At 40.0% G+C, this 20,203-nt stretch overlaps 1 protein-coding gene across 1 annotated transcript in view; it reads left to right on the top strand.

The window, feature by feature from the left end:
* nell2a (neural EGFL like 2a) overlaps nt 1-20,203 on the top strand; it is a 93,903-nt gene that overhangs the window by 36,267 nt on the left and 37,433 nt on the right. Inside the window, exon 13 of the mRNA XM_085359383.1 lies at nt 18,145-18,270. Coding sequence (XP_085215509.1) covers nt 18,145-18,270 — 126 coding nt within the window. The remainder of the gene's footprint in view (nt 1-18,144; nt 18,271-20,203) is intronic.

Below are 20,203 nucleotides of genomic sequence, written 5' to 3'. Positions count from 1 at the left end.
AGTTTTTATTTTACGAAGCAGCAGGTTATTTGTTTCCTAGTTTGATTAAATCTCATTCAAAAGGTTACCCCCCACTCTGTACCCAAAAATGTTTGGAAGCTGTAAATAAAAAGAGAATGCAGCTATTTCTGTAAATCATTAAAACCATAAATACTTGTCGAATGTAAAATTGTTTTGATGCTGACAACATGTGTCAGACTGAGAGAACAAAAGACTAAAAAGATGAAGAAGGCTTCAGCACTGTGAACGACTAATAGGGAAAATAGGTGAACATAGATTAACTTAAAAATAATGTACCTCAGTCTTAAAATAAGATAATTTGGGTTTTTCATCCTCAGGTTGCATGATGTCATTAAAGGATTCAGGGAATCTGGAGAAAGTGCTGTACAGGGGACAAGTAGAAACCAGCTCTAAATGGCCATAATCTTTGTGCCCTCAGGTAGCACCGCATTAAAAACAGACTGATTCTCTAGCTGAAGTTACTGCACTGCCTTCGGGAGCAAAAAAACATTGCCATCAAACAGCTACAGCAAATAGTTGCTTGCAAAATCAAAATCATGGACTCTGCGTGCGTTTTGATGCATAAATGGCAGAGAAACCATTCTGTACAGTATTGATGATAGTGTGAGGTCCATAAATATGAGTAACTTCCCATTGATGCAAATGATAAGGCCGGTTTTGGAGCAACATACTGTATGTCGCCATCAAGATGATGTCTTATTCAAGGACAGCTTTGCTAAACCACATCCTGCATTTCTTTAAACTTTTTGGCCTTGTAATCAAACACTCTTTGAAAATCTTCAGCTTGTTATGAAAAATAGAAAAGAATTAATGGTTCTCATCCTAAAACTCCAATTTTGTTATTTAATGTGTGATGTTTCAAGCACACCTGCTCTTCATCAGACTGTGAAACACAGGGCAGCGGCATCTTATCGCCTGTGACAGGTCACATGATTGACCGTGATTGATAGCAATAACATCTCATCAGAACCGAATCGTGCCTTGTATAGGACAAACAGTTGATAAATAATCTACAGGTCATGCATATTGTAACTCAGATAAAGGTGCCTCAGAAGACAAAAGCACATTATGAAAAAACAAAAACTACAAATTAGGCCCCGAAACCCAGGAGAGTTAAATAATTTGCAAATGACTGCATTCTATTTAAATGTTATACTTTGCTGGTTTTATGCTTAGTTGGTTAAAGTGTCTGTCTTGTAAACAGGAGATCCTGGGTTCAAATCCCAGCAGTGACTGATTCGTAGTGTTTGTTGTCATTGTTAACAGAAGGTAGATTTCCACAATTTCATGTACAATGACAATAAAGGGCTCTTCTATTCTATTCTGTTCTTTTCTCTCACACAGCCTGGCTTTCATCAGAGTCAGCTTTTTATATTTTTTACCTAAAAAATGGAAACACATGGGAGCATTTTCAAAATATTTTCCCATAAACCCCTTAGTTGAATTCATGGTCTTTTTTTTCACATAATCCTGTTGTGATGGGAAATGTAATCCTCTCATTATCTGTGTCCACATCAACAATAACTGCTTTTCATAATACAATTCGAGACCCTTGTGTTTGTCTTCTTAGTCAGTAGATTAATTTCTGATATAAAAACAAGCTCAGAGTTTGTATGCGTGCATATGTTATTGGTCTCTCTGTTGGCCATCAGATCGCTCATCACTGAGGTCATGTATTACTAAATGCCTGCAAAGGTTCACAAGTCTGCTGCCTTTCTGCGCTTTTAAGTCAAACACAATGGGATTAATTATATCAGCGCTCTTCCTTTACACAAAGAGACACTGTTTTCCTTTATTGCCTTTTGAACGCCCCACACTTTTAAATTGCCCGACTGAAAAACACTGTCTCCACCTCATTGAGCAGGTCATTTTATGTTGATGGGGAAGCTATGAAAAACCTGCTCACAGAGTTCAAACGTTCACCCTAGAAATTGATGGCGCTTCAGATGAATTTCTCATCTGCCATCTTGGTGGAATCTTACCAGATGCGTCATTAAAAAATGATAACTTTATCATCTCCAATGCTATCCTGTACTAAAAAATGCAGCAAACATCATGTAATAACTGCTACCCCTGTGTATCTCTGGCGTTAATGAGCAAACAGGGTATCAAAGTTATTTAGATTCATCTGCTTTTGACCCCGACAGCTGCCCTGTCAATATTCAGCCTTCTTGATCTTTCTTTTTTTTATTGTGTCTGTGCAGTTTTAGACCCTCAGTCCGTGAGTTCATGCCTACAGTCATCGCTCTCTCTCTAATGTAATCAAGATGTGGCTCAAGTGTCACATAAGAAGACAGGCTTCTTATTTTATTTTTTTTTAAATTGTAACAAGGGTGTAAAATGATTGAGTAGTAGTACTTCACAGCTTCAGTGGATCGCACATTAATTTAGTGATATGAGCAGTTGTCCAGGTAATTAGTCAGAGGGAATCTGCATAATTACAGATACTATCTGACTTAAGTTAATGAGGAGTAATGCTGTGGGTTGCAGGTTGTAATCAAATAGTAAATGCAACCCTCATCCACCATAGCAGTGTATCTCCATGATGTCCTTGAAAACAACATTCAGACAATGGTGGACAATAACGAACATTAACGGCAGCGCCGTTGCTGAGCTGGAACCAGTGTCACAAAAGGTAAGTGTAAACAAATGTGCAACAGGAATAATTTAGCACAGTGCTAAATAATTTGTTTTCTTAAACATTATTGCTGTTGTGCGTTTGTTTACACCTGCCCAGTAATAAATCCCACAGTGGTGGAGGTACTTGCTACTTACTAAACATTAGTTATAGAATATGAAACATTGTACAGCTTCTCAACAGGAGAAAGGAATTTAAAATGCTATACCTAAACCATTACCTTGAAAATATTGCTTATATTGTAGGCAGTACATCAGGAAGATTGTGAGTATGAGTCAGACTGAAGCAAAGGATTTTGTATAATAACAAGAAGACTGAATTTAAACTTTCTGTTGAATTAGTTACATTAAACTTATCTAAACCCCTGTTTTGAAGGCTCGTGTTGAGCTTTTTGGTTGCCTTCATATTTGTATTTTTTAAGTAGACGTTCAAAGTGAGCATCAAGCAAAAATTTAATTATATGCAACATTCACTGACTGGAAGAAATTAGTTTAACATTTAAACCTATTTTCTGCACATTCCAGCACATAAAATAAAATATTTTTTTGTGTTTACACTCAGTCTTTCAAATAAATGCAAGTAAAACACAACAGAAAATAAATAAAATCAAAGACTAGCGGTCCTGTTGCTCTATTTTCACCTGTATAGCAGGAGTGACGTAGGCGGAGGTTTACCCTGGTGCAGGTGTGCCGCAGCGGTCAGTGGAACAATCCGCGAGTTTCTCTGTGAATTTCACATTACGTGGTAGCGCACTCGGTGCTTGCTCGGAAGTTAAGGGGTTTTCTTCCCACTCAGTGAACAGCGGACACTAATGTTTTTGTCACTTTTTATGGAATCAAACTCAAAGTAAGGTCAGTTCTTCCATGCTTTAAACGCTGCACGCTCATACTCTCTCCCGCACTCGATATATTATCCATTGTTGATCTGCACACAGCTGTTGTCACGAACGTCGCACTCGCTTACGTCATTGTCATGAGACACTCTCGCAAGAAAATCACGGTTTTAGTAACGCAGTAACGCAACGTGCTTACGGGAAAGTAACAGTAATCTAATTACCGTTTTTGCAATAGTAATCCCTTACAGAGGTGTTAGTGTTATAGGCATAAAATATCTGCGCTGACCATCTTAAGACTTTGAATTGATGGAAACTGAGCTTTCTTTTAGGTCCATGAATGGGTTTCACCTCTCATCCGAGGGACTTCTTCAGTTCTAAGAAGTCCCTCAGATCATGTGACCCTTACGACTCGCATGATAATAGGGTGGGTCAACCGCTCTCAGGGCCACCTCAAGTGACAACCCCCCACTGGAGGTTAAATACCTGCTATTCCCCATCAGCTTTTAGAACTGAAGAACCCTCACAGATAAGAGAGAAACGTGTTTATGATCCTAAAGCGAAGCTCGGTTGGCTTCAGTTCAAGCATTTTAAGACTACCATAACCTGGCTGACTGACTGTGATATTTACTGACCCTTTCCTGTTAGCTTTCTTCGTGGTATGTTAGGTCTCCTGCTAGCAAACAGTCCACCACAGGTAATGTAGTGAGTTGTAAACACAGACCAAAATAAAATTGAATTAGATCGATCGTGTCTGCTGTCACTGACACTCGGCCTGGCATTTCAAGTTCGGATCAGATTGATGTCCCATCCGAATAACTGATCAGTGCATCATTTATACAGAGTATTCAATGTAACAACAAAGTATCACCTATAAAAGCACAACATTAAGTTCTTATAGGATGCACAATACATTACTATACATAAATAAATGTGGGAAGCATACACATGTAGTGTAAATATCCCAGCAAGTCTTTAATTCATTTCAATTCAATTGAATTTTATTTATTTAGTGCTAAATCACAACAACAGTTACCTTACGGTGTTTTACCTTAATTCAACAGTACAGCTGCTAGCTTGCTACACAACAGATGTAGTTACAGATATTTGTAATTAGTGATTGTTTTTAGGAAGGAAATAAAAGAAATATCCCATTTTCCTAAAAATATATCCAACAAGATAACCAGCATAACAGTGTCACTTAAGCTGAAACAGCTGCAGTATTGTAGTAGTGTGAATTGAAAGACTCAAAAAACATGTTAAAAGTTTGCAGCTTGATTCCTTTTGCTCTTTAGTGATCGCAAGTTTATCACACAAGCTCTTTGAACATTTTCAGCAGTTCATTCTTGTAGAAATAAGGATGTAGCCACCCATGTCATTACCAGCGTAAAAGTGAGTGCAAGCAGACAGACCTGTGCCTCCAACATCAACACTTCAGGCCCCAAGTATTCATCTCCATTCATCTCGAGAGCAGGCTGACTCTTGCTATGAAATTGGATGGCCGTGATTGTGGTTAGTTTTTGCATCAAAGACTGCACAGAGAAACCTGAAATTGAGTCAATTTGATGATGGAGTTCTCTCAAAAGCAATTGATTTTTTCTTCATCTGTCTCTGTACACAGTACATGATTGTGTGTGTGTGTGTGTGTGTGTGTGTGTGTGTGTGTGTGTGTGTGTGTGTGTGTGTGTGTGTGTGTGTGAGTGAGTGATGCTCAGTTCAACAAAAGAATGTTAGTGTTCATGCACCATTTTGTGGCTGCAATGAGATGTAAAGAAAGATGAATGAAACCACCTGCTTTCAATTCTTAATGAGCTTCAATGCAGCAACACTTGTAGGTGGGATTATAATTCAAACTTTAAGGCAATTATTGTATTGAACAAAGTAGGGAGATTAAAAAAACATAAAAGAAAGAAAAGCATGGGTACACAGCATACAAGACTTTATGTATATGTACACATACGCATATTTTTGGGTTATGTCAAACATAACGCCAAAGATCACTAAAAGCAGAAGCAGATACTAGCTCTTTAAAACATTCCTAGGTCAGAGATGCGCTCAAAATAGCCGATGAGATCACTTCTGTGTAAATTTTTCATAGAAACAGCAGTAGGGAAAACTCAGGGGGATACTAGCCCTGCCTTTGTGTAAGTCTGTGTGGGTGTGTGTGAAGTTGCATGTATGTGTGTGTGTTTGTCTGTGTGTTTGAGCGCTGAGTTCCCCAACAGAAAAAGAGCCCAGTTTTCTCTCCATCCTATTCTCACAGAGCAGTCAGACTGAAGGCCTATTTTGCTACATGCGTGCATGTGTTTAGGACAGAATTAGACAGAGCGGCGAGCAGTGGAGAAGTGACAGACTGTGTGATTGTCTCTAAATTGAACAATCAGTATAGTTCAACGTGTTGAGATAATGCCATTATTCATCTCAGCATTGTAGAGGACTGCAGGCAGAGAGACATCTCCCATTGTTGTCTGCTTTTTGAAATGCCCTACTTTAGAAATTCACTGTCAGAATTGTGCAAAAATAAGAGCTGTTTGATTTTTTTGGTTGCAATCATATGGGAAATGTTAAAAACGGAACAATATTGTGTTAAATGAAGAAGTGGAGTATGCAACGGGGCTTTGTGTGCATACAATATCGCAGATTGTGGCATTTTATTAACTCACTTTACTCGCTTTACATGCAGGCACAGCCTCATTATTGAATTAATCATGATTTAATGAACCGCATTTAGACAAAAGCACTTCCAGTGTTAAATAGTACAACAAGAAGTGAGGTAACTATATAAGCGTTATGGGGTCATTTGATCCAATTTAAAAGTAAAACACCCTACATGAAAGGTATCTAACCATGAAGATATCAGCCTCTAAGATTTCCGTCTCTACTGCAGCACGGTGCTGGAGAATGGAATTTAACTGGGAATGCTTACGACGCGGAAAGTACAGAAGTATCGGAATAGCAGTAGTCTGTGTTTCATAATCTGTGCATTATTACATATTTGCTGTGATAATGATTGTTTATCTTAGAAGGATGATGTAGAGCAAAAGGATGATGCATTGTAAGAGTGGGACATGTTGACTACTGATGTGGAATTAGAGCAGTAATAATAGTAATAATATAGATATATAAGCCAGGATTTAGGTTCACAGGCAATAGGTGTGGAGTTGTTCCCCTAGCTATCTGTTTGTTTGTTCTTGTGATATTTTGGACACTAAGTACAACTTTACAGCTAGAGAAAAAAACAAAGAAACAATAGTCTGGAAGATAACATTTGAATACATTATATGTGATATTTGGGTGAATTGGTCCTTAAATGCACACAGGATACAGCATATATGAAAACAAGCATGTCAACACATGAACATCAATTACGTACTTGAACAAATTACAATTGTAAACGGGGAAATATAACAACTGTATATAAAAGATGGACATACCGAGAGGAAAATTAACAGTTTCTAAATTTCATGGTAATTTATTTTAATGCAAAGAGACAAAAAAAAATCCAGAAAAAACACATTACATAAAGGTTATAAATTTCATTGACTGTCAAAAAGTATTTTATCCCCAACTCCCACAGACTGTCTACAAGTAATCAATCAGTTACAGATAATCCGGATCTCAACTCATTATACATATAGAGAACACCCATCCACAGAACCAGTTTCTCCCATTCATTTGCAATTACTTGGAAATGAACGAAACATAAAGTCAACAACAATCGCACTCAGTCTGGAGTGTAAGAACTTGCCTCATGGAGTGAGGATGATCACGAGAAAGGTGGTGGATGTGCCCAAAACTACTCGGGAGGAGCTGGGTAATGATCTGAAGCCAGTTGAGACATCAGTCACCAAGAGCACCGTTAATAACAACCCTATATTGTAATGGAATGAAATCTTTCAGAACCCACACGGTCCTCATACTCCTTATACTCCACAAGTACAGAGAAGACTTTGGAGAAAGTCCTGTGGGCAGATGAGACCACAATCAAGCCCTTTGGTGTCAACTCGACCCGCCGTGTTCGGAGGAAGAGAAATGCTCATTTGGAGCCAAGGAACATCATCCTCACAGTCAAGCAAGGAGGTGGAAACATTATGCTTTTGGGCTGTTTTTCTGTTAATGGTACAGGATGACTTCACCACATTGAGGTGATAACGGTTTGGGCCACATACCATACAATTTTAGACGAGAACCACTGTGTACAAACCTGGTGATCAACTACAAGAAACCGCTGTACTTGACAACAAAGGTTTAATTACTATGTCACGTTTTGTTTATTAATCACCTAATTATTCCACTCAATGACATGCAAATCAATTGGTAACTTTTACGTGATGCGCTTTTTTTCCGGATTTCAAGTTGATATTCTGTCTCTCTCCATTAAAATGAAACCACAAAAGAAATTCAACACATCTCGTTTATTTGCGAGCGAGCAGTCTTACAAATTCAGCTGAGAATCGAATAAGTATTTCCCCCCACTGTAAATGACAAAGTGAAGTCACTGTGGAAGCACCTTAATCGCGCACTCTCTCTAATTGCCACCCCACAACAATGGTTGCAAAAAGAAGTCCAATTGTATCGAAGTCTATGAGAAAAGGAACCCACTTCAAAACTGATTTATGAGCGCAGTAAACATTTCCCCGATGAGTTTATGGTCTCCATCAATAATTTGAAATCTGATGTAGTACAATATGATGTTTGTTTTGTAAATGATACTCTTCATTGTTTCAAAACAATAAAGATGATAAAGCAGGGTATGATTTAGTGCATGGCTAGCCTGTGATTGATTGTCCTCCGTTTCTCAGTCAGATTCACCCTTTCAAAGATGGTAGCAGTCAGTTTGTCACAACCAGTTAGCTTGTGCTAATTTTATATTTTTTTGTTAAGAATATTAAAATCAGCAAGGAAAACAAAATTGCACATAACATGTCCTAATGCATATTTTTTAAAAATGATAAAGCAACCACAGGATAATGAGACTGTTGGGCAGAGAACAAAAGCAAGAATTTTAATAATTGATTAAAAAGGACTGGACCACTTGCACGCAGAATGTGTTATCACCCATAAGCCATGAATGTGTGTGTATGTGTGCGCATAGTCGAAGTACACCTTGTGTTTGTGCGCAGACCAATCCCATTGCTGCAGCTGTCTTTTAAATGTCACAAGGTGGCAGCAGGCTAATTGGCACTGACTGAAGAGCACAGCCCGCTCCAAAACCCAATCACTGCTGGGATGAGCCCTGAGCCTTTGGGCTCCCCACCTGCTAGGGCCCTGACCCCCACGCACTTTGATGAATGGCACACATGCACACTCAGGGAAACATATACACATCCTGACAGGTCATGTGTGTTTACCTCTGTGACCCTGCCGAAATGTCACCCACAACAGATGGTACCACCATCACTGGGATAGTTCCCTCCTGTGTAAATAACAGTATCTCAACAAACTCACCCACTACCCTTTAAATGTCACATGGGAGATCACTCCTCTGTGGTTCTTTTCCAGATGGGATCACACTCAGCTCTACTTTTTATCAGTGCGTTACGGTTACTTTGATTTCAGTGAAGAGTCAAAATATTTAAAATTGGGGCTGTTAGAGTAGAGGGAACTCTTTTAAAGCTGAGTAACCACCCCAAGCTATTTTCATGCATCCCACTAAGTAATTACTAGGTACTGTATGCATATTTTAAAAGCAAGTCAATAAACTGCCACATCTTAGAATAACTTTAGAGTTCCCTATTCCAGATAAAATCAAAACTATTCTACAAAGATCCTCATGTAGCTCTCGATACAACCAAAGCTCTGCATTGAAATGCAAAACCCAGGAAAAAAGCAAAACTCAGTACGCAGCAACACATGTTTCAAGACTAAGCATGATCTTCCAATCAGCCTTCCAGAGAGCTCTGATAGCTGTTAATGCTCCTTTGTTAGTGATTGTTTAGACCTCTGGCCTACAGGCTACAAATAGTCACAGAGTGACGTGTGATGGATGATGATGATGCTCGATTGATTTACGCATGGTTGAAAACACTTCCCAGATTAATGACAGCCCTGATGGAGACCAAAGCCCCATTCAGGCTTGCCGCACATAAACAAGGCAGTTTTGTCCATGACATTCACTTGAGTCATTCCAAATTGAAGTGAGTAACGTGTGTGTTTAAAATAACTTACGTGCACTTCAAGCCTGTTAGATGTTTGCAGGTTCGAGGATCGTTGCAAAATTGGATGAATCTTTATTCCCAGGTGGAAATTCTAAGTTGCTGTTGAATGATGTAGATTGTGTGCAAAAACTGACAAGAGAACAAAAACACATGGTCTAACACACACACCTTCTGGCAACTCTACTTGCAGCGAGGCTCTTCCCAAACAGGTAGGCTTCTAAGTATTTACAGTGATTGATTACAGTGTGTCTGATATTTAGACGACTGCACTCTCAGAATGATTTATACTCTTGTTGCCTCCTAATGGTATTCTCTCCACTCAGTCTTCTTAATTGGCTCCCGCTCCTACCCAAATTGACAGTGACGTTTTGCATATTTGTTTTGGGTGTTTTCAGGCCGGCTTGTTTAGGAGTGATTGTCCAAATTGGCAAGTTGAAAATGTGCTGAAAACAGTTTTCTGCTGATCTGTAGTTCATCTTTAGGTACCGGCTCAGAAACGAATCATCTTTGTTCCATTTCCAAGAAACGCATTTGACTGTTGTTCTTTCGCACTCTGATTTCCCTACGGGTGTAAATGAAAGCAAGTAATTGTCCCTAAAGATTGGAAAAGTTAAAAACCAGACAGATTTATAAGCACCTCACTTCAGTGTTTCAAAAAAGTACTTTATTTTGAGTAAATTCGTTTCTTGATTAGTTTTTCCCAGGCTCACCTTCCAATACAACTTGCAGCATCACAATGCACAGAGACTCCCCCCACACTAAAACGGGCCTTTTATAACATTCTCCAACGCATTCATCCGTCCACGAGGAACCGAGGCCAACAGTGGAGGTAATCTGCTGAGTGGAACACAGATTGGCCAGCAGGGACAGCTTGTTGTCTATAGCGGTTTTTCTTTTCACTGTAGTACATTTGAAAGGAACTGGCTACTGAGAAATATCAGACAACATCTTGGCAAGCCTGGCTCCTCTGCTGTTTATTGGAAACCATCTGCGTGAGTAAGTGAGCTGGTTAGAGGAAGGAATGAACAGATGAAAAACACAAAAAAGAAAGAGAAAGAGTGGGAGAGGAAAAGAGTCCCTAGTGGAGTGGGACAGAAATGGGGTTCCTTTGTTGGATGTCCAAAGGAAATAGCATTGTTATCTCCCTATTCCTACATCTTGATTATACTGCAGTTTGAAGCAAAGATAGTGACGGTAGTCCCTATTAAAAACTACATGCTATGCAAGCGAGCAGGGATAAGTTGCTATTTCCTATTTACAAACTGTTTGTGTGCTATCACTTAGCAGTAGAGGGAATATTTAAATGTCAACACAACAGCACTTAGTAAGCAGGTTTGTGGTATCATTATCCAAATGAAAGTTGCATTGGAATGCATTTATATTTATATAAACATATATAAAGTTTGGGTACACAGGCATCATCTTTTACTGAGATAGTAGTTGCATTTTGAAAAGTCAATCACTCATCCCAGCATTTCTCATCAACCACGTGCACTTTAGTCACACCCCCTTCACACACACCTTCACATCATGACATTAGACTCTACTAGAGTAGCTTTGCATGATTCACAGTTCAAAATAATCCACATTTACCTTATAGTGAGCTTTGTTGCAGCCCCTTAGTTTATTAATCGTCTGAAACAAGCTTCTTCTTCTTTTAGCTCCTTTTAAGCTATCTTTTTTCCTGATTGGCTGCCTCTCACAAACAAAAGGTTTGAGCAGCAGACCCAGAGTGCTGTGTCTGTGGTGACTGTATAAAACACATCTTCTCTTTAAGCCATCATATATTGTCGATCGAACAGTAAAGAAGAAGCTCTCTGAAACCAAATGCTTACACATGTCTGCAGCTTCTCCTTACAGCCATTACTTACATCCTTAAGTCATTATTTTGAATTTTGGTGATGCATAATATACATAATAAATATTGTAACAGTATATATACATACCCTTCAATCAGGGTGATTTTGCTGCTTTTTGCTGGCACAAATATTACTCAAAAAACATTTTGTATCTTTTTATTGTTCATATTTTCCTAAATAAGTGACTTGCACATTATCTCATTGTGTGGCAGCAGGAAGTAAAAGACACATCCTTCTCTAAGCATGGGAGATATATTTCTTGTCTAGACAATGCAAAGCTATTCCTTCTCCTCAGATATGACTATGATTGATTCAGTTGTTATGCATGAATATACAAAGATGAAAAAAAGAAAGAAAGCACAGCCACTTTCGAGCCATCAGTCGCTGTGTGGCAACAGATTGACCCCGAGCACTCCGTTCAGTGATAAAGGCTGCAGCTGACTCCTGGCCAACCTTCTTTGCCTAGTGCATCACGTATGTCCATGTGACAAGCCAATCAGGAAAATGGAGTGCATTAATGGAGATGGAGATGGTTTCTCTCCCCCACGCAGTCACACTATGCCCCTCATCATCTCACCCCCTAACATATTGTTTTAACATACGTAACTGCTGTCACCAGGGGCAGGATGGATGGTTATACTTAATAGGCTCTAAATCAAAGCTGCACTATGGACGGCCAATCAGAAAGTGGGAAGCTGTCACCAGATCCGTGCTCAAGGTTACTGCTGCAATAGTGAACACACTGAATTTTTCTTCCACTGCCTCTTCAGTTAATACCTTTTGGTGCCTTCTCTCCAGTTCTGTTTCTCTGCCATCTAAAGTCTCAATTGTTCACTCTCTAAGACACACTACACCATTTCACAACTTTTTTTTAACTTTCTCACTCTGTATGTTTATTCTACAGGTTTACCTGCTCTTTTCTTCCAACCATCTTCTTTATCTCTCTCACTTCTCAATCTCAGTCGTTCGCTCTTTGTCCCTATCTGTCTCATCTCATCGGCTCTGCATTATAGCTTCTTGTACCTTTGTTTCTAATCCAGTTCTTCTACTAACCTGCCTTTTTATCTGCACCTTCTCTTTTGCTTTCCATTTTCTTCCTGCCTTCATCACCTCCCTTTGTTTTCCTTTTTCTTTCAGAGCTAGTAAAGGTTTGGCCTCCATCCATATAGTGAAGGACGCATGCACCTTCATAGGTGGTTTGTGATTGTCTTCTTGCTTTATTTATCCGGGAAGCCTCTGAATAGCTTAAGGCAGCAAGTATTGATGGAACTGTGAAAGGAAGAACACCAAGTAAATGTGAATGCGACAGTTGTAGGCAGGTGTTGAGCTCTTATTTTGCGGGGTGTGGGCGGTGCGCTACCCAAGGACACGCAAGCTGAGTGAATGCCAATGCAAATCTATTGAAATTCAATTTGAAGTGCTCTTCGCTACGGCATCTGGCACAGAACATATTCAGCGGTTTTGTATCCTTTTGCTCACTTATAGACACTGAATACACAGAATTAATAATAAATTGGTAATGTCAAGAACTATAGAACTTGTCTCTCATAAATTGTTTTCAATTGACCTGTATTGTCAGTAGAAATAAAGCCCTGATGGATGTAACATGGCTGAGTTTGTTCAGTTTGACTGAATTGCATTTGATTGCATCACATTATCTAGATTATTTTGTTTACCCTGGCAGTATTTTGCATCTTCTGTCTGAAGGTTTGGCATGCAGTTTAGAACCCAGGAATAGCTGTTGCCTTAGCAACAGCTAATATGGATCCAAAATTGGAATCATGAGAGTGAGAAGGAAAAACAAAGGACAATCTAATAAATTATGATCTTGAAGCTGCACTAGCAAAGTTTCTTCTATTAATTATCATGAAGCATAAAGCCGCCAAAAACAAAGCCACGGCATTGGTTAATGAAGTTGTCATGGTAACATGTTAGGGAATAATTGTTTACACATCCAACTAAGACAGAGTAGCTAGAGTTCCAGAGAGCTGAATGGATGAATCAGTGCTTTCTATTTAGATAAATGGCTGACAAATAAAAGCTTGGACGTCATCTTCCAAGATAGCCAGCTGACTGCGGTCATAAAAAATAACAACAGCTTTAAGTCAACCTAACTCAAAAATAGCTCTCAAGTCGTCATACTCTACCCCATACACACAAACATTTGTGTGTAAATGATGCTCAGTGGAATGATTGTTTTTCATTCCTTATGGAAAAATTTATGTTCTTAAATTATGTCAGTATATGCTATTGATCTCATGAGAAAATGTCTTCCAAACGCTAAGAAGCCTTTCCTGCTTGGAATAACAGATGCCCAAGGCTAAAGTGGTCTTTGTATTACTGACCATATGACAGAGTAAGACTTGGATGTCCTAATCCCACAGTGATACTTCTGAGCAGCTTTTTAAAGGAATCTCCTCCACCCAGGGGTAGTCTTAGAGATATGCGCTATTAAACGTCCACTGCTGCATTTCAGTTTTGAAAAAAAAAAAACCCACCTAATAACCCTGTTGCACTGGTTATGATGAATTATATAATACTGATCTGGCCAGGGGGTGTTAATCAGTTTCAGCTGCTTTTGTAATAATGAGATGAACAAAAGGTGCACTAGAGGTGCAATAATGAGATACCCCCCCTAAACGGGAGGCCACTGACATTTTTCCCTCCTCATCTTTTCTGACTGTTTTTTTTAAACTGTTTTTGGAGTTGGCTAGGGTCAGTGTCGCTACTGGCTGCATGAAGTGATGCCTGGAGCCTACAGATTTGCACAGGTAGTCCAGAGTATCCTCCAGGATGGCATATCAGTACGTGCCATTGTCAGAAGGTTTGCTGTGTCATCCAGCACAGTCTCAGGAGGATACAGGAGATTTCAGGAGACAAGCTATTACTCTAGGAGAGCTGGACAGGGCTGTAGCGGGTCCATAGAATACCACAATTGGCAAGTCCACCACTGGTGCCCTGTGCTTATCACAGGTGAAAGCAGGATCACCCTGAGCACGTGTGACATACCATGGAGCCATGTTATGCTGCCTGTAACATCATTTAGCATGACCAGTTGGGTTGTGGGTCTAAGATGATCTGGGGAGGCATAGCCAAGACCTTAACAGTCTAGGCAAAAGCACCTGACTGCCATTAGATATTGTGATGTAATCCTTGGACCCAACGCTGCTCACGAGAGTATATACAGAAGGCAGGAACTCATACCCATTACTGCAGCAGTGGGCAACTCCAGGCCTTGAGGGCAGGTGTCCTGCAGGTTTTAGATCTCACCCTGGTACAACACACCTGAATCAAATGATTAGTTATTTACCAGGCCTCTGGAGAACTTCAAGACATATTAAGGAGGTCATTTAGCCATTTGAATCAGCTGTGTTGGATCAAGGACACATCTAAAACCTGCAGGACACCGGCACTCGAGGCCTGGAGTTCCCCACCCCTGCATTACTGGTTCCCATGCTTGCCTGACCTAAATCCAATTGTTCACATCTGGGACATTGTGAAGTTGCACCTCAGGCTGTCCAGGAGCTCAGTGATGCCCTGGTCTACATTTTGGAGGAGATCCCCCAGAACACAATCCGCTGTCTCATTAGGAGCATTCCTACAAGTACAAAGTTGATATTTAACACTAACACATTACCCCTCCATATCAGTGGATCAGTACATATCCAGCATGATCCACCCCCCATTGAGACATGCTGTATTTTAAAGATTTAATTAAATTTTGTAATTGCATAGGTAATAAAAATCATGCAATCTTGAGTTGCAGTGAAAAAGTGTAACTCTAACCTTTATTTGAGACTAGAAAATAGAGAGATATAGCAAAATGGCAAATATATATTCAATACATAAACAAGAATAAACAAAGATAAATGCAAATAATATGTATAGCCAGACAAAGCCACACAGAGCCCAAGAGTTGATGGCAGAGCAGATATTTGAAGTTAAATGTCAGCCATTGAGATGGATCATTCAAGTTGTACAATTCTCTGTAATATATTTTTAAACAGTCTTTGTCACGGGAGTGGAACGGACTCAGGCGCAGACTGAGGTAGCACAGTTCAACGACACTTTATTAATCACACTGGTGCACTATATACACGTGAAGGGGGGGGAAACACCAGGGTCCCGGGGATCACTTGGCTGGGGAGACACACTTCTTCGCACTCGCTCTGCTCCTCGTCCAAACAGTCTCCACACAAGCAGCTCAGCTCACTCTCCTACTCACGGGGTCCAGGGGTCACAAAAGGGCTGATCCAGGTAAACCTGTTTACACAGACGAGGGTAAGTCGAAGGCAAACACGGGAACAGTAGAATCGCAAGGAAGCCAGGCAATACTAACGAGAGTTACTCAATATTCCAGCGACGAACAGCTCAGAGCCCCAGCCTTAAGAGCCAGAGAACTGCAATCCGCTCGAGATCAGCTGCAGGTGCGTGGGCCAAGGGCAGGAGCCCAATCAGAGCTCCGCCCAGGCAGACAGGTAGGAGAGACAGAGTGAGAGAAAAACAACAAACACTTGTGGCCACACTGGGCTGGCCGGGGAGGCACAGGGACCATGACAGTCTTAAATTATTTTCTAGATGGCAGTTGCTTTAAAATTTGAGGAGTGCTGATATACCGAGGTAGCTTTTGGAGGAGATCTTTATAAATAAAAATGACAGAGTGTGGGTTCTGTTCTTGTTGCCAGCCTGCTTTTTTCATAGGTTGCACAGTGATGAGTGTGAAATTTATCCCCTGTAATGAAATGCACAGCACAATGATAAACTGTATCAAGGTGTTCGAGGTAGAGTGAGTAGCATGAGAATGAGTCAAGCATGGACACGATGCTCGTCTGTGCGATCATGTCCCTGTCCTGAAAGCACGGAAACATGTTTCATTCAAATTTACGAGAACAATTCTTATTCACCGTTGGTGTGAAGAGGTTCGATGCTGCAAATAAGAAATGTAAATCCAGTGCAATACGGTCGCATTGTAAGAAAATACCTAAAACGCTTAGACAGCCAAGTTATGCCCTAACAGGTGCTGCTCATTTTGCTCAATTAGACCTCTGTGGAGCCTCTGCATACACAGTCCTTTATTGACATCACTCCCATTGCAGCTGTTATCCCACTGTTATTATCATTGTTTTTTGTACACAGTGTTATTTGACTATCTCTGCTAAGCTTAGGAGAGGCTTAATCACACAGGATGAGTAAAAATGTATTTGTTTATGTGCACACCTTTTAAATGAACTTCTCCAGTGGAGTGGTTCTGTGTAAAAAGTGGTCAAAGCACTGAGATCATCTGAGTGAGTGGGAAAAATGCAGACAAGCCGCTTTGTGCAATGATTCATTTTGACTGATTGAAAATCGAGCATTGCAATCTTAAGTGTTTCAATCCCCACCTCTTATAGACCCTCTGCATCTTTGTGACAAAGTGGCTAGGACAGAATTCATTTGCTATTTGTCACTTGCATATATTGTTATTTTGTGTTCTGTTATTTTACAGTCAGCCATAATGCTTTAATTTAGACATTGTTGGTGTAACTTCTCTTAACACACAATATCCCGGGTTTTGTTTGTGGTAGCAGTAGTTACATCCTTTACATCCATGCATGTGTTTTAAAGCAAACACTACTAACCATCAGATCATCTGAATTCTCTTCTGTTTACAGGCACATGTCTGGTAAATGATGTTTCTTTATGTTGCTTTGGTTATACTTACCATGGTGTCCATGTTGTGCATTCAGGTCCTATATGTGAGACAGGTGTATGGGAAGGGCCGCCCACTACTTCCTGTTTATATAGGGTCATGAGGTCAATGATTGCATCACTGGGTGTAACCAAATGGAGGATTTTTCATTTTGTATAGTATTGTTTGTTTTCTTTAAAGTAGCCTTTTGAGTTATATTGTATGCAGTGTTTTACTTTACAAACTATTTAGTTGAGTAAATGAGTTTGTCAGTTTCATGCATGACATTATTCCTGTTCTTTGTTTAGAATTGTATTATTTGGTTTGACCTATTTTGTTTCAATGGTAGGGATTAACGAGGTCGGGTGTGGGCAAAGTCTTGTATAAAGCCAGTGGGATTTTTGCATGCCTGATTGATTGTTTTATGGTAAAAGGGAGATGCCAGCAATAAAATATGCTTAAAAAGAACTTCAATCGTCTGCTAATGATATTTACTTATCACCTTCCTTGCTGCTTAAGTTATGCTACATCACAATCTTGACCTCTGTCTCCCACTAATGAATTCAAATTCGTTTCTCAGTGGCTCTACGTGTGCAAAGTATTTAGGCCTACTAAAGGCCCAAGTACAGCAAGGAGGCTAAGTTTAACAGCGATGTACATGAGCTTCTTTTATGCTGAAAATCAAACCTAAGAAAAACCTAAGAAAAAAAACAAATGATTTCTTTCAGCAAGTGTCCAGAAAAAATATATGATTATGTTCAAGTGACAATTAATAGTAATATACAACACCCCAGATAATAGTAATCAATAGACCATCAGCCTTCAGCATGGGACATAACTGCTTGTTTTTTTTATCTGGCCAGTAATTTCATTAGTTTTCAATTGAAAGAATTCTCAGTGAGCAACCCACATCTCATTTAGCTTTGTTCTCACCCCTTCTCTGCTTTTCTCTCTCCCCCTCTCTTCAGATATTGATGAGTGCGCTGAAGGAAAGCACTACTGCAGGGAGAACACCATGTGCGTTAACACCCCTGGTTCCTTTATGTGTATCTGCCATACGGGCTACATCAGGATCGATGACTATTCCTGCACAGGTGAGTTCGTATGCTAGCCTTTTGACAGTCAAGTACACAAAGTTCTGGTTTCATTCTACTTCTCTGTTTCAGCTATTTTGTGAAGACATTTATGAGACCTTCAAATCATATGCACAAGGATAATGCCTTTGCATGGGCGTGAACAATCTGTCTGCATACTTACAGCAAGTTACTGCCAGCTAGAAATGATTTCATTAACATCTTTAGTCATGCACTGGAGGATGGTATTATGGTATTTTATGTCGTAATAAGTACTTCAGCCAAAAGCTGCACAGAAGTCTGGAGATATAGAAGAGCAAGAGTCAGCCAGTGCCAGCAAGAGTCAGTTCAGACATAAACATTGTGAGTTATCAGCAATGTTTGACAGAATGAGGAAGCTGTGTAATATAAAAAAATCATGTAATGACAGGAAGACATAGGTATCAAGCAATACCTGCAAAACATGTTGTAAAGCTTTGCCATGCGCTACGCCTCCTCTAACTTTTTCTGTCACATCCCAGATGGTGGCTGGTTAGACACGTGTCTGCAAATCTGCCACTTGATGTGCATGTGGAAGGATAAATGTCAGAATTTCATTTGTACACCTTGGTCACTTAACATCTACAGTCACACTATGGTAAACAGTGGCTGGAGACCGCGGCATGACCAGGGTTGAGACAGCATGCAGTCAACTGCCATCTTTGAATCAAGTTTGGTGCTACGAGTTTGCTACGAGTGAACTGAAGTTACCTATTACATGCAATGTGTTTGTGATGATGAAGCATTTTACTGTGATAAATCAACAAAAATCACAGACGTGTTGTGTCTATCTAAATATACAGAAATTTAGATTACTTGCATTCAGAGTGAGTTCTGAAAAATTCTGAAATTCCTCTAAAGATAGTGACATAGTTGCAGCAAAATGACCTATGCACTGTATAAGAATTTTACCAGCTGGTAACCAGTTGCAACCACAACCACATACAACCACAGATGCATTGTAGATGAATTGCGCTTATCAGTGCAGACTGACTTTGATTGATTGCAACATGTTGGCAATCTGTCTACATTTACAAATGAAGTAGAAATTATTTGCAATTACCAAACGCTGGCTAATCTTTCTGAGAATGACTGAGTCAATCCAAGTCAAACTGGTTTGGAGATCAGTTGGCTCCCACAAAGCAACCTGAGCAATTGCCTTGTAATTGAAAGTAGTCCCTCAGAGGTCAGGCATGCAACACCCTCATCCCCTGGGAGACCAGCTGGTTGCCACAACTACTGCCACAACTACCAACCCCCTGAGTGACCGTGGCTCAACCCCCTGAGCCACGGTCACTCAGGGGGTTGGGAAGCGTATCTGTAACCGGAAGGTCGCCGGTTCGATCCCCGGGTTCTCTGTCCTGGGCAAGGCACTTTTCCCTACCGCCTACTGGTGTTGGCCAGAGGAGCCGATGGCGCGATATGACAGCCTCGCTTCTGTCAGTCTGCCCCAGGGCAGCTGTGGCTACAACCGTAGCTTGCCTCCACCAGTGTGTGAAAGCGAGACTGAATGAATAGTGGCATTGTAAAGCGCTTTGGGTGCCTTGAAAAGCGCTATATAAATCCAATCCATTATTACTTGCAGCCAATCACTAGATGTGAATAAAATTCCAACTTAGTCGCAAGGAGGTTAGTATCCTATTATTGCTTTAGTTTAGCTGAGCTGTATCCCACAGTGATAGAGAACACAACCATGGAACACTTAGTATTAGCCTGACTGCTTGATACTATAAGTCAGCACAAGCTGATAGCAAAGAAAACACTGACAGCTGAGACGAAGTGTTAAATCAATTTTCAGTTGCCTTGAATTAATAGAGATTACAAATTCTGTCTTTGTTAAAACTTCAGCTTTGTCAAACTGCAAAAGTAATTACATATATATATATGTTATATATATATATATATATATATATAT

This window comes from Diplotaxodon limnothrissa, linkage group LG7, assembly GCF_057381915.1.
Source record: "Diplotaxodon limnothrissa isolate DT_005_m linkage group LG7, D_limnothrissa_male_GT1.1, whole genome shotgun sequence".
Classification (NCBI taxonomy): Eukaryota; Metazoa; Chordata; class Actinopteri; order Cichliformes; family Cichlidae; genus Diplotaxodon; species Diplotaxodon limnothrissa.
The sequence above is the reverse complement of the archived record's forward strand: the minus strand, read 5'-3'. Positions and strand labels throughout refer to the sequence as shown.